This window comes from Ochotona princeps, chromosome 21 (genome assembly GCF_030435755.1).
Source record: "Ochotona princeps isolate mOchPri1 chromosome 21, mOchPri1.hap1, whole genome shotgun sequence".
Classification (NCBI taxonomy): Eukaryota; Metazoa; Chordata; class Mammalia; order Lagomorpha; family Ochotonidae; genus Ochotona; species Ochotona princeps.
Genome location: NC_080852.1, coordinates 21,233,378 through 21,248,572, shown reverse-complemented (window position 1 = coordinate 21,248,572; position 15,195 = coordinate 21,233,378). Strand labels below are relative to the sequence as shown.

The following is a 15,195-nucleotide window of genomic DNA, read 5'->3' as shown; positions in this document are numbered from 1 at the left end:
TCTTCTTCAAATGCCCCCAACAGCTGTGTCAGGCTGAAGCTAGGGGCCAGGAATGCAATCTGGATCCCCCATGTGGGGTGACAGGCATCCAATCACTCTAGCCATCACTGGTGCCTCCCACGCTGTACATTAGCAGGAAGCTTGAGCCAGGAGCCACAGCCAGGCACCGAACCCAAGAACACCCATATGGGATGCAAGGTTTCTAACCAGTGTCCTAAGAGCTCTCACTCTCGATTTATGTTCTTAAGGCAGAAATCTAATTTTACGGTTTTTTTTTTTTTTGGTTCTACAGTCCAGAACTACTTTCTTTTTAACAGTCTTATTACCTGAAATTTGGCTCCTCTGCTCAATGTTTAAGTTCTAATCTGCAAATGCTTATGTCCAAAGTTAGAAACTTGTGAGCAAATCCTCATAGAATCCTAATCTTAAAGGAGCCCTCAGAAAGATGCCTGCTACACTGTTTCCCAACTCCTGAGCTCCACCTTGACAGCTATTTTGCCATACATCCACATCACTTGAAATCTTATGTACTTACTTGAGTGTTTGCTAAAGTATTTATTTTTACATAGGCAATCATATTTTAAGAATAAACAGTATCACCACCTTAAGTGAAAAAAAAAAATCATTATCATCTGCCAGAAAAAGAAACGAGCTTTCACAGGGCCTCGAAAGAGTCCTGTATTGTTATTTTTCGTCACTACCTCCCTGGGTTGGGAGTGGGTAATTTGCGCGCCTGCTGCCTTCCTTGGATGTGGTAGACGTTTCTCAGGTTCCCTCTCCAGAATCGAACCCTGATTCCCCGTCACCTGGGGTCACCATGGTAGGCACAGCGACTACCATCAAAAGTTGATAGGGCAGACATTTGAATAGGTCGTCGCTGCCATGGAGGGTGTGCGATCAGCCTGAGGTTATCTAGAGTGAAACTAGCTTTCAAAAATGAAAATCAACCTTTTAAACTTCTTGTTGGATACTGTTGTGGGCCTGAAGCTTCTAAGCCTGAGGTCTACACTTAGAAAAAAGGGGGTTAGCAATGATACAGCTCCAAAACAAGGCAAGAAGTGGATTGAAAAGGGAAAGTGATTCAAAACCATTCTGTGCCTTGTCTCTGCCTTGTCTCAACTGCCCCAAGTGTATGAAACCATTCTCCGAGAGGTGATGACCGAATCTTGTCCTCTCTACCCAGAAATAGACTCAAATCCTGAGAACCCGAGCCTTTTGGTGTCCTGTCCCCAACAAGGTAGAAGGCTCTTGTAAGAACCAGAGAGAGATGCTGTGTTATAATACATACATACATATATATATATATATATATATGTATATATATATATATATATATATTCATTTTATTTGTCTTTATTTGAAACACAAAGAGATGGACACAAAGAAATCTTACATCTATTGGTTTACTCAAATGCCTCTAAGGGCCAGAACATGAATGTGTCAGGTAGAAGCCAGGAGCCCATAACTCAGACTAAGGTCTCCCAAGGAACCCAAGTACCTGAGCCATCATCTGCTGCCTCCCATGGGAGTGCATTAACAGGAGGCCAGAATCAGACACGGAGGCCAAACTGGAATTCAGGCACTCTGATTTGGGATGAAAGAGTGTCTTATACAAGCAGTGTCTTCACCAATGTGCCAAATGCTCCAAAGCATACTTACATTCCTTGATGTTGGTGTCAAAATCAAGCCCACCCTTCTAGGGCCTTAGAGCTTGAATAAAAAACATTCAGAGACTAACAAGAAGAAACAGTTTGTCCTTTCTAGGCTCACCAGTGACCATTAAACTGCTGAAGTCAAAGGAGGCGAGGCACTGCCATGCACCTGCGGCTTTCACTTAAGCCACCATCAGTTTTTTCCTCTTCTAAAAGTTGATTTCCTTCTTCACAGTGGTTTCCCACCCTTGTACAAGCCCACACCCAGAAGCACTCAAGACAAGCACTAGCCAGCAAGCAGGAAGGCTGATGGGATGTGTAAAAATGAACCAAGACCACGGAAACCGAACCGGATATCGAGGAGGCACCCACACCCCTCCCACACATGAGAAGTCAAACATTGAGAAATGTCCTCATGAGGGAACCTCTAGTTGCCCTTTCTGCATCTGCTTGGGATCATTCTGGACAAGCCTGCATCACTTGAAGATTATGAAATGTTAGCATGAAAGGAAGTAGCACACTTGAGGGGGCATCTGGCCCTGGCCTTGTGTCCAGGCCTGCAGACCCTCAGTCAGGAGGCCTGACTCCATCTCTGTCTACCCTTCCTTCTGGCTTCCTTCTGCTTTACATGGCTTCTTCCTCCACAAACATTCCAGACCACCAAACGTAACAATCTATGGCAAGTGCTAAGCATTCATGTTTATAGATTTTCTAAAAAGATTTATTTTATTTTGTAATTGAAAAGCCAGATATACAGAGAGGAGGAGATATAGAGAGGAAGATCTTCCATTCAATGATTTATTCCCCAAGTGACCACAATGGCCAGAGCTGCGCCCATCCAAAGCCAGGAGCCAGGAGCTTCCTCCAGGTCTCCCACACTGGTGCAGTGTCCCAAGGCTTTGGGCCATCCTCTACTGCACTCCCACGCCACAGGCAGGGAACTGGATGGGAAGTGGGGCTGCTGAGATTAGAACCAGTGCCTATACGGGATCCCGGCGTGTTCAAGGCAAGGACTTAAACCACTAGACTACCATGCTGGGCCCCTCATGTTTATATATTTCTTTACAGGCCCTGCCATGTGTCCCCAGTTTTATTTAATCTGGTCAGGTTGTCAGTTTCTAGTGTTATCTATGGAATGAGGAACCTCAGGAAGGGGTATCTCTCTCCTTACTCTCTGTCACTCTTAGGCACAGAGTAATTAATGAATAAACATTATTTAAAAGGCAGAGAACACACACACACATTATATATGTGTGTGTGTGTGTGTGTGTGTGTGTATATATATATATATATATATATATAGAGAGAGAGAGAGAGAGAGAGAGATTGATCTTCCACTGGCTTATTCGCTTCCAAACACACTTATTCGCTTCCAAACACCTACAACAGACAGATTTGAGTCAAGCTGAAGCCAGCACTCTGAAACTCAAACATTCTGAGATAAGAGATGCAGGTCTCCCAAGGAGCATCTTAACTACTGTGCCAAATACCTGTCATTGGCTTACTTTAATGGGTCTCACTTCGGACATTCCCCCAAATAGACAGCGTCTCTTCCAGCTGGCATTAAGTCAACATTGTGATATTCCAACAGGCCCATTTTGGTCCTGCCTCCTAATCTCTGAATCAATGTTTCCTCAGTTAACAAACAAAGAGGAAAGCTTGTCTTGCCCAGCTCCCCCAGCTGGTGCAAGGCACAAAGGAGGTAATGCATGTGAAAATAACTGACTACAACATCCCTTCACCCACTCATTTATATCACATATATGGACAGCTCTAAATTGATTACTTGGTACACAAAATTACATTCAGCTTTTTCCCCTTTGTTTTTCTTAAGAAGGCTAGGGCATTTTGGTCTGCTAGTGGGTAGCAGCTGCAGATGATGCTAGGACAGAGGTCACACGATGCCAATCTATTCACCTACATCACCACTAGAGGATGGAGGCTGTTGACTTCTCTGGCTATCATGAACAAGTAGGAAAGGATGCTAGACTTGAATCAGACATTCTGACTTCCAGCTGTAGCTATCCATTCTTAGCAGTATATTCCTGGACAAAACACTGGGGCTCTCTGACCCCTGGTAGTCACATCTTTAAAAATGAAACTTACTATACTCACGTGAGTTAAAGGATATAAACGTGCTTGAACACCCATAAATGACATGGGTGTAAAGCACAGGCATTATTACAAATGATGCCATTATAGACAACACAGTACACACAGCTTGACTGCCAAAAGCCTAGAACACTGAATCCTAAGATTTGAAACATGTATTTTTGTCTTTGAACATGCTTAAAGTATGCTACAGTGTGACATCTGCAGAATTTTATTGCATCTATCAAACGGTTGCAATGTCAACTGAGGATAAAATAGTACCTTATGACTGCTGGCCTTTTTTCATTTCTATAATTCCTATTAAAGTGAAAATTTTAGATGGTCTTTATTTTCATATTTCCTGTATGTGAACTGCTTATCAGAGTAGTTTGTCCATCTGTAAATGGATGCGTTGGGTGTTCTTTTGCATCTGTATGGAATATTTATAAAATAAGAAATCTTTAGTTATCATCTTAATTTCAAAAAATCTTTTCAATGTGTTAATCTACTTCTATAAGAGAGCCTATGAAACCCATGAAACAAGAAAAATCTTGTTTGTTGATACAGCATCATAGAGTGTCTGGGTTGATTAATACTCAAGATTTTCAGGCACACTGAAGAAGTCAGCCAAGATGGGAAACAGACAGACACGTCACATTTAGAAAGTCTGGTCAGCACCTGGAAGAATAAGAAGGGGTGTGGGGAGGGAGCACATGCACATGTGGGTCGGGAGAGAGATGCTTTCAAAGACAGTAGGAAATAACGCACAGCTCCACAAAGCACCATGACAATTCAGAGAGGATTTGCTCATTATCCATCCTGAGCAAAAACACAATATACAACCTGAAGGGCTCTAACGGTAAGAATTGGGCTACAAGTTCTCCACAGGCCTTTCCCACTCAGAGGTTCTCTTATGCCATGACCCTATGTCATTTCCTGGAGGTTGGTTTTGTTTGTTTGTTTCATGAATCACCGGAAAAAGAATTTTAAAAAAGGGCTCGTTTTGTAACTCCCCTCCCTCCTCATCTTCAGTAGCCAGAAATAAAGAAATGAAAAGGTATAATGACTTTACTGTTAGGGTTTTTGGTTCAGCTCCAGTGAACTGAAGTTTAGTAATAACTGGGGCTGCTTTCTTGGAAAAGGATGTCTTAAGCACAAGTGTTTTTAGACTTACTGAGAATCGCTCCTTTCCCAGCCAGGAGAGTCTCAGAAACCTTTTGTGATTCACTTGTGACACAGTCTTTTTTAAGCTAGTAGCTGCTGTCACTGTATGAAGAAACAAAGGGCATTAGCAACCACTGGCTTTCACTCCTCACAACCCAGGATAAATGGCCATGCAAATCATGGCATGTTCCTCAATTCATATGTGACCTCCACCCATTACTGGTGTTGACAAATTATGGAAGGCAACTGCACTCAGACACCTCACATGAAACACACACACATACACCCACATACACACCATTAACAACAATGATATTCACCCAGGCCTCTGCAACATTTGGATATGATCAGTGATTTATTTTTCTTCAGTAGTCATGAACACAGCATCACAGGTCCAGGATTTTAGAGATCATCTTGGGGTGTCTTGAGAAAAATGACACAATTTGCAAATATCCAGATGGTAGTTGGGCCTGGTTTACACGGTAGGCTGGTGGTTCATGTCAACAAGCGAAATGACTAATAGAGGAACTAACTGTCACCTCCACAGAGCTGAGCACGCAGAATTCTGCCAAAGATCAGCATCTTGGTTTTGAGAAACACACAACGGAAATTACCTAAACCCTTCTGAACGGGGGTTTGCAACTCCCTCTCCAGTGGGCTGCTACCATCCTAAGAGGTAGGCTGTCACAAGCAGTGACTAAATGATGGGGAACCTGACCCAGACATTCAGAGGTGAAAAATGGGCCTTTGGTCATCAGGCACTTGTGCTCAGATAGGCGGGTTAATGCTGCATGTATCACGTGGTGAGAACCGTGACTGAGTCACTTAGGAGCTGTGTGACGTGGTGGGGAAAGTTTCAAGGGCAGACTGGGTTGTGAGTCTCGGCTCCTCTGCCTAGAGTAGGTCAGCCATCCTGGGACCTGCATTGAGACTCAATGTTTCCTTCCCCAAAGGAGACCATCATACCACCCTCACAGGACTGTTGTGACAACAGACTCTGCGTTAAAGCTGCCACCACACTGTGAACTATAAAAGCTGCATTCAGAAACCAGGATGGTGTCCATGATGCCTCTTTTTTGTTTTGTAAAAGATTTATTTATTTTTATTGTAAAGTCAGATTTACAGAGAAGACAGAGAGAAAACTCTTTCATCCACTGATTCATTCCCCAAGTGGCCACAACGGCTGGAGCTGACCCAATTTGAAGCTAGTAACTTCTTCTGGGTCTCCCATGTAGGTGCAGGGTCCCAAGGCTTTGGGCCGTCCTTAACTGCTTTCTCCAGGCCACAAGCAGGGAGCTGGAAGGGAAGTGAAGCAATTGGGATACGAACTGGTGCCCATATGGGATCCCAGCATTTGCAAAGCTAGAATTTCAGCTACTAGGCTACTGCACTGGTCCCTGTCCATGATGCTTCTTAAAAACCAATTTTTGAGGTGACAGAAGACAGGTAATAATGTTCATTGAGCACTTGCTATGCATTTGTCACCATGCATTTGTCATGCATGCACAGGAATCATCTCACCATGATCTGGACAGGAACTGGGGAAAAGGGAGAGCTTACAGAGGCACAGCAGCTTGTCCAAAGTCAAGGCATTCATGGGTGGTAGAATGGCATTGGGTCCCAGGAAGTCCTATTCCCAAGTTAATGGCCTGAACAGTCTTAAATGCTCATTGTAGAATTAACATATGTTCCTCTAATAAACCTGTTACTTAATCACATGTGTCCTGGAGGCCCAACCAAGATCCTCAAGATGCTTTCCACCTGAAGAAGCTGCAGTATGAAACCCCAGGGACCATAACTAAATCCTACCCACAAATGGTGGTCTTTCTCTGCATAATTCCAAGTGGCTCCCAATCTAGCAAGATCTCCAAGGTCACATGTTTCATCTCCAAATCTGAGGATTTTACCTGCAGTTAATACCTTATGACTACTTCTGTTCAGTTGGTCATTATGCACTGTCAGGTCAACACTGTGTGATACAGAATCCCAGAAATATATAAATTACTGGAAACCAGGAACCCGTGAGCTCTCCAATTGGCATTCAGGAACCACAGCCTCAAGTGTATAGTTTTCAAATGCACAAGTGAACTGCTGGAGGCCCAAAGCATGCCAGAAGTACAGAGTTCACTTTGCTCTTTAGCTCTGACGCTTACAAGGCACCTTATCAGTTACACAAAGTGCTCAGCATCATATATTTAAAGGATCTATTTTAAAGCATTTTGCATGGCTGTTAACTTTTACATTCCCCACCCTTGCTTTCCACAGAGGTAAACACCCTTAGATCTTACAAGGGATGCTGGTATTAAATGCTGGACTAAATCCATCAGGAAATCTGGCATTGGATCTTGGCTCAAGCTGCTGATTTTTCTTTGTGGCTTTCAGCAAGTCACCTCCTTTCAGTGTCCTTATTCACAGAGTGAGAGAATAATGCATGCTCCATGCGAACCTTATGGCCTGACGAGGGTCTCAAGGGAGACGCTAACCACAGCTGACTTAGAAGAGGAATACAAGTCTGTCATTTCTAAGTGCTGGTGGTATTTCCAGGGCCAGGCAAGGCTACTGGCCAAGTCAAAACCAGAACCTATGCTTTTGAGATCCAGGGATGTATTAAACTATCCACAATGAAGGCATGTGGTCCAGGTGCTGCCAACTACCATGCGACTCAGGTAACAGCTACAAGTATCCAAAACCAACTCGGATCCTAACTCTGACCAACATGTAAGATGGCAAACCTTAAAACCAAGAGGAATCTGTCCAGCAGGGTATCAGGTCTGTTCTTTTTATTTTTATTTATTTTGTTAAATTGTTTTATTATGATACATTTCCATAGGCTCTGGGATTTCCCATCTTCCTCCCCAAATCCCCCCTCCCTTACTGATTGCCCTCTAGTATTACAATGGGTCAGATATACTCTTTTTTTTTTTCAGATACACTCTTAAAAATAGCAGCAACGCCTTGGAATTTTAAAAATAAAATGTACTTAGTACGCTCCAAAAGCTTTTCAAGAGGCTGCAGCATCCTTAGCCAGTGTGTTCACCCACCAGAGCCTTCTTTCCTCAAAAACAAGCCCCATCATGGAAAGATGGTGAGTTTTTAAAATTTTATTTAATTTTGATGCTGTTTACATAGCTGAAAAGGATGTGTGCTCATGTGGACCACTGATTATGGTGGAGACATGATTTTTTTGGTTAAAACTTGCAATCGGGTAATTCATTAGCACTAACAGTTTTTCCTTCAGTGACTGGATCAGCTGTTTTGAGCACCTGATATGCCTAGAACGGCCATGGCCTCCTGCAGTGGAAAGGGTGGGACCAAGGATGGTAAGCAGAGATGCAAAAAGCTGCATGAGTGATCTGAAGAAATAAATGTAATGATGTTCATGTCACACCACATGCCTTTTGTGAAAGTCTGGAGCTACTGACTGAACTCCTTAGGTTTCATGACTAATGATTAAGGTGGAAAGGATCTGACTGGTTACAGGTATCAAACATTTGCAGTCCAGCTCTAACACCAGTGTCATAAGAAATACCAGGTTAAGAAACAGTACTGTATCAACAGACAGGCAACACTAGACATGCAATATCAAGACCCACAGTTTGCGTGGAAAATTTTCCAGTGCAAAATAGATCTTAAGAGATTTTGAGCATACATCATTTTTTGCTTTCTGAAAGTTATTGGTGAAATTTTAAAAACTTACATCTTGAGTAGGAATTTTATAATCTGCTTTCCAATAGAATTTTTTTATTAGAGCATATGGTATCAGATAAATGCACATTCATGATGTCCTGCTCCCCCAAGTCCCTTCCTAAGTGACTTTCCCTAACATGTTTAGTGCAAGGACAGAACAAATCCTGGAACGCACTTGCCAATATCACACTGTGCACACAGTCCCGAAAGCAAATGAGGAAGGAGCAGCCACTGTGTGTCTGAAGGGCACAGGTGCTATGCAGAATCTTCCACCTTTGAAGGTCAAAGAGTCCTATTTTCCTGGAAAAGCCTTTAGGTAGACCTGTTTTCTGTTTTTTTATAACCATCTGTTGTTCATACAAAGAAATCGATCAATCTTCAAACAAACAAGCAAATAAAAATAGTGTCAGACACTGAATTCCTACTCAATCTCTGGTTTACAAACAATTATATAATCATATTTTTCCTGACACAGACAAGTGAATGCTCTTTTCTCAAACACTTAAAAAAAGCTGAGGACACCTACTGGTAGAAAATATATTTTAGTTAATGCCTATGGAGAAGGTAGGCCAGCAAAAGTTGGCTGGCTTCCATTTGTGCTAATAACAACACCAGAAACAACAACAAAAACTACCCCCTTAAACTCATGAAAGTTGCTTTTTCCCCCTGCTTATTTCCATTATCAGATCAATGAAGAAGCTAAGAGACACCCCTACCTCAAGATGTATAAAGCACACCCCCCTCTGATTAAAATACTAAACAAAAACCCAAACCTAACTGATCCTACCTGGAAATACTGACCAACTATTTCCAATAAGTATTCCTCTCCCATTCTTACTCTCACTCAAGGGATCCCCATAAAAGGCAAAAAAAGAATCATATTTACAAAGACCAGCTACTAGTAAAGAAAATGAAGGTTTAACATTTTATGGCAATTCATCAAATTTGTGACTTACAGTCCCATCTATACACATTAAGAATGAAAAATATGAAGCAGTGAGTCTTACTGACGTGTTTAGCTAAACTACTCAAAAGCATGGGACTGAGTAATAGCAAGAAGGATGGCTGGAATCCAGAGATACTTGGATTCTTCCTTTTGTCTCACTTGTCTGCCTAAGTGGCTATATGCTTTTCTTCCTTCCACAAAGGATTTGAGGCAGCACCCATTTCGCTGCTCCTGCATTCATTCAACGAAGAAGATCCTACCGAAAAGCCATTACCTCCTTTCCAAGCCTGAACAACCTGAATTCTAACAAGGTGTGGTCCTGGGAACATTGAAGAACCCAGAGGCCACCGGGGTCATCACAGCTTCAACGCAGTTGGGCACAAAATGCCTCTGGGAAGATTCTCCGCAGAGCACGGGACTCGGGGTGGGGCTACACGAGGCTGAGTACCACTGGGGGCGGGAGCCCTGTCCGCCAGCAGCAGTAGAGGCAATGCTCTGATCAGCTCGCCTCCCAACGCCCCTCGATCACGGAGCTGAGTGCAGGCAGACGAACAGACCTGAGACTGGGCCAGAGGCACATCTCCCTCCACCTGATGTGTGCACGCTCCCACATACACACAGAACGGCGAAGCCTGGCGAAAGTGACCCCAATCCCTGAGACCTTGACGCCCACCGTGGAGCGGAGCCTTTTTGCCAGAACTGGAACACAAAACAGAGAGAAGCAGACTGACTTCAGCAGGAAGGACCCCCAGGGCACCAGACAGGTCCCAGAAGGCGACAGGTGTCCAGAGTCCCAAGGCTCCCCAGACTTCCATTCATTTTCATGATCCCTTGGGGCACACACTCCAACCACTTGGTTAGCCCCAGACTCCCCGCTGAATGACCCACCCCAGCCTCGGAGGACAAGCAGAGGGGGCTGTGTCCTGGCTTTGCTGATAAGTCGCTACCTCCGCGACCCAGTATGAAAGGTGACATATGGGGGCGAGGACAGTGTGCTCAAGCACCTCGCTCTGCTCCCTCAATCCGGGCAAGAGGAAACACAGGGCAGGGACACAGGAGGGGAGAGAGAAGGTACAGACACACAGAGGCTGACGATGGAAGCAGGGAGAGAGACCCTAGGAGGGTGCCCACAGGACCAGCGATGACAGACACAGAGACCCAAAGAAGTCCGGGTGCGTGAGGGGCGCGATCCTACCTCGGCGTCCTTGGCCGGACTGCTGGCGGGGGTCAGCTCCAGGCTGCAGTTTGCCCTCTTGACCGTGAGGTAGAAGGGGTAATCCTTGGCCACCATGGCGGCTGCCGGGCCTGCCCTTTGGGATGTCACCGCTGACCCCAAGCGATTACAAAACTCCCAAGCGAAAGGGGTCCCCAGGTTCACGGTGCCAGGTGGCGGCAGCAGCGATACCCGAGACGCGCAGCCGGCTCCAAGCGCAAATGAACAGCGCTCTGCGCTCCTGCCGCTAGGGGAGGAGCCGTGGCCGAACACGCCCAGCGCGGGCAGCGGGAGGTGGGCGCCGAGTCGGCCACACCCCCCGATCCCGGGAGTGCCCAGGTGCTCAATTCAGGGTGCACCGGGTGGGGACCTGCGCTTCCGGCCAGCCACACGCAGGGCTGCAGCAACCACGACCCTCTAAGAGGAAGCGGGTAGCGGCCTGCTGTGGAAAAGCGTGCGTTTTTAAAAGGCATACAAGACAAATAGGGGGTTTCCGTTCTTGCTTTATATTCTCAAGGCCGTCTCTTCAAACTTTGCCTTTCAAATAAAAATTGTCACTGGAGTAAAAGTAGTGCTAACTGCGAAGCAAGCCTTTTAAGGGGTACAAGTCACGGAATTCCAACAGCTATCTCCACTATTCAGGAAGGCAGCAAAACAACACAGCGGAACAAGTCTGCAAACACTCGTTCTATGCATCAATAGGCAGGGTGTAAATAAACTTTGTTGCCAGGCAGTCAGAAGGGAGACCCGCCTGGGGGTGTGGCCCGGGAAGTTCTTCCTTGTGCTCAGCTCAGTTTAAAAATAATTGCAGAGTAAGCACAGTAAATGTCATTTGTGTTCAAAGCACATTTACAAAAGAATATCTGTTTGTAGGTAACTAACACTGAAAGTTGTCTTCAAGAGGCTTGGCGACGTGGCCTAGCGGCTAAAGTCCTCGCCTTGAAAGCCCCGGGATCCCATATGGGCGCCGGTTCTAATCCCGGCAGCTCCACTTCCCATCCAGCTCCCTGCTTGTGGCCTGGGAAAGCAGCCGAGGACGGCCCAAAGCTTTGGGACCCTGCACCCATGTGGGAGACCCGGAAGAGGTTCCTGGTTCCCGGCTTCGGATTGGCGCGCACCGGCCCGTTGCGGCTCACTTGGGGAGTGAAACATTGGATGGAAGATCTTCCTCTCTGTCTCTCCTCCTCTGTGTATATCTGGCTGTAATAAAATGAATAATCTTAAAAAAAAAAAGAATCCACAACAAATTTTTATCAGTTCCTTAGTGCTGAAGAGAGACACCTGGGGTTATAGGTAGAAGGACAGAGTATCCAAAACATGGTGTAAATGTTTTTAAGCTTTTTTTTTCTCAGCAAATATATATATGGGTTTTATATATAATATACATATATATTCAGGTGCTACTTGGGAAAATATACATTTTTTAAAAAAAGATTTATTTAGTTGAAAGGCAATTTACAGGGAGAGGAAATCTTCCATCCACTGGTTCACTTCCAAATGGCCGCACTGGCTGGGGCTGGGCCAAGTCAAAGGCAGGAGTCTGGAACTCCATCCAGTTCTTCCTTATGGGTGCAGTTGGCAGAGGGCTGGAGATGAGGAAGAACAACCTGGTCTGGAACAGGAGCCCTTACGAGATGCTGGCATTACAGGTGGTAGCTTTACCCGGATTTTTTAATATTAAAATTATCACATCTTCAAAAAACATTTTGTAGACTGAACTATCTTTTGCTTTATGTCTTGGGTGTGGGGAATGGAGGTATCTGGTCCCCATTCTGGTGGTCTCTGCTTTGAGCTGAGCTCAGTACCCAGCACTGCCTACTTCCCAGGCACTGCACCTCATAGTACACACATAGCTCCTTAGTCCCAGGTATCAAGCCCACACCCTGGCACTAAATCCACTCATCTTTTTGCCCCGCTAGTGTTGACAAACTGTTTTAGGAGGCAGAAAGTATCTGGTCTTGGTCTAGCTGGCCAGTTAGTGCCCTCCACGTCAAGGGAGCTCCCAAATGAGTGAGTTCCAGCTGAAGACAGCACCTGAGTCTTCATTCCTAAAATACTCATCCGGAAACAATAGAAAGAAAGTGGCCAAAGAAGTGGTAGGGTGCCTCAGCAACATGGATTCTGCCTCTGGGTAGTCCTGAACACGTTACCCTTTTAGCTGGACTGATGGGGAATGTATACATGTGCAGTGCTTCCCTCTCCTCTAACCTTGGTGAGGGAGTGAGCTAAGAACTGTCTCCAAGAGCAGCCATCCCAAACAATCCCTGCTTAGCTCTTTGTCTCTCCTTTTGGTAAGTCTCCTTTCCAATAGAAATAAATAAATCTTTAAAATAAAAAAAAAAAGACTGACAAAGGAAGAGTGATTGTGAATGGCCCATAGCAACTCAAAGAATGCTGAAGAACAAAAACAAAAAACCGCTATAAGTTCTAAAATGCATGTTAAAGCTCCCTTGGGTGGTCTGACTCTTCCAAGCTTCTCACAGTTCAAATGCCCCCACCCCCAACACCCTGAATACAATCCCGGCATTTAAAAACATATACTTTTGGTACAACCAAGCCTGCAAAGCAAAGGTGGCAATTTGGTGTACATGTAAAACATGGATGTCCTTGAGACATCTAGAGAATTTTCTAAAGTATCTTGTGACTGTGCAATTTCACCTTGCACCCAGACTTCAGAACCTTGCCCCCCTGTGATACACTTCTTCAATGGCAGATTTGGGATTCTGAAGTCGGTCTGGGACCCTAACCAGGTGCATACATGAACAAAGAATGCTAATCAACAGGCTAGTGGACAAGGAAGTTTCCCAGACACACCCCAGGGGCTAAGTGTCATAGTGCAGGTCCAGCCCCACAGTGCTGACCAGGTTAGCACCCCAGGAGCCTGTTGCCTCTCTGGGGGCAGGAGTGGGTGGAGTGTGTGTGTGTGTGTGTGTGTGTGTGTGTGTGTGTGTTTACAGGAACTACACTACTCTACCAGGCAGCTTCCCTCCAAGCAAGGGCACAAAGTGCCTTTTAGAACTTGCCTTCGGCACAACCAGTTATAATCCTATAAAACGCTTCACAGCCAGGCCCTGTTGCTCCCAAGCCAGAAGCCTGGAGACTGGAATAAAGAAGGCTGTTCTGCATTTCCAGGAACGGTGCCAAGTCCAGGGCTGCAGTCTTGCCTGTGCGAGTGGGGGTCGTCTAAGCTGCTGGTGGAGTGCTGGACCTCCTATGTAAGCCCTCCGCTGGCAGCTTCCCTCTCAGACTAGCACACAACCAGGCATGGCTAGGAGACCATCGACTGACTCCTCAAATCCCTGTGCTGTAACTGTTGTGTACAGAACAAGTGCTGTGTGAAACTAAACTTTCAGAAACTAATGAGGCTGTGACAATCTTCCCAATCGGCAGGACAGTGCCTGGCCTTGTTGGTACTATGTGTACTTCACATCCAGGTCAACACTTGTCATTCTTCTCTTAAAAGCCTTGTTCACTCATTCACTGGATCTGTATCGTGTGCCTATGGCAGGTCAGGTGTTCCATAGCTACACTTCTCAGGCCATTCCTGAGCCTCTGTGCCAGGCAGATGTTTCCCAAGTACTTACTCCAGAAATATGACTGATTTTAAACTGTGGTCTTTCACCGTGACCTCAGTAGCAAGATGTGGAATGGTGGAAAACACTTAAGGGGCTCCAGCCAACATCTCAAAGCCCAGCCTTCAAACCTGTACACCTCTTCCTGCTTCCCTGGCATCGGGGGCCATCTCGTCTACCTGCTAATAGGCAGTGATTAGATACATACATGTTGGGCACATGTGTGTTCTAAAACCTCTCTTTTTGAGTGACATTCCCAGTTACTGGCCAACATCTCTCTCTTCTCTTTGAAACTTCAGTTTTGATGGGAAGGGAGTGGAAAGCCTGAAGTTTTGGCAGTACATTCTGAGAGATCAAGGTTATGATTTACTGTTAGATAGGTTTAAAAAAATAACAGATCCCACGCCACAAATGAAGCACTGATCATATCTAAAAGCCACACCTCTACCATTATCTCCCCCTGCCTGGCGACATGGCCGCTGGTTCCAGACTGGATTTACAAAAATATAACCCTGGATATTGTAAATCTGGAAGACTTAATTCTTTAAGATCTCACTTTCTGAAACAAGCCTAAAAACCCAGCTAAGTGATAGCCTTTTTTTTTTCTGGATTGAGCTGGTTCTCTGTATTATGAATTCAAATGCAAAAAAAAAAAAAAAAAAAAAAAAAAAAACAGCTCTGTAATAAAAAATATATTTTTAAAAAAGAGGAAATATCTTTCACTGATATACCACACAAAGGTACATTCTCAAGCAATGTTTCTCAGCTGGGGGTGACCTGTCCCACAGGGGATATTGGAAATGTCAGGGGACATTTTTCACTGCCACTGGAAAGGTTCAAGGTCTCAGTGGCATCCCATGAGTAGAGGGC

The 15,195-nt window shown here is 45.0% G+C and overlaps 1 protein-coding gene across 7 annotated transcripts in view; it reads right to left on the bottom strand.

Annotated features, from left to right (window-relative positions):
• ARHGEF3 (Rho guanine nucleotide exchange factor 3) overlaps window positions 1-15,195 on the bottom strand; it is a 284,081-nt gene that overhangs the window by 59,484 nt on the left and 209,402 nt on the right. Inside the window, exon 1 of one of the 7 annotated variants that reach the window (XM_004581559.4) lies at window positions 10,736-10,983. The exons of the other annotated variants lie outside the window; for them this stretch is intronic. Coding sequence (XP_004581616.1) covers window positions 10,736-10,831 — 96 coding nt within the window. The 5' untranslated portion in view covers window positions 10,832-10,983. Of the gene's footprint in view, window positions 1-10,735; window positions 10,984-15,195 lie in introns of those variants that run through there. 7 annotated transcript variants of the gene reach the window in all.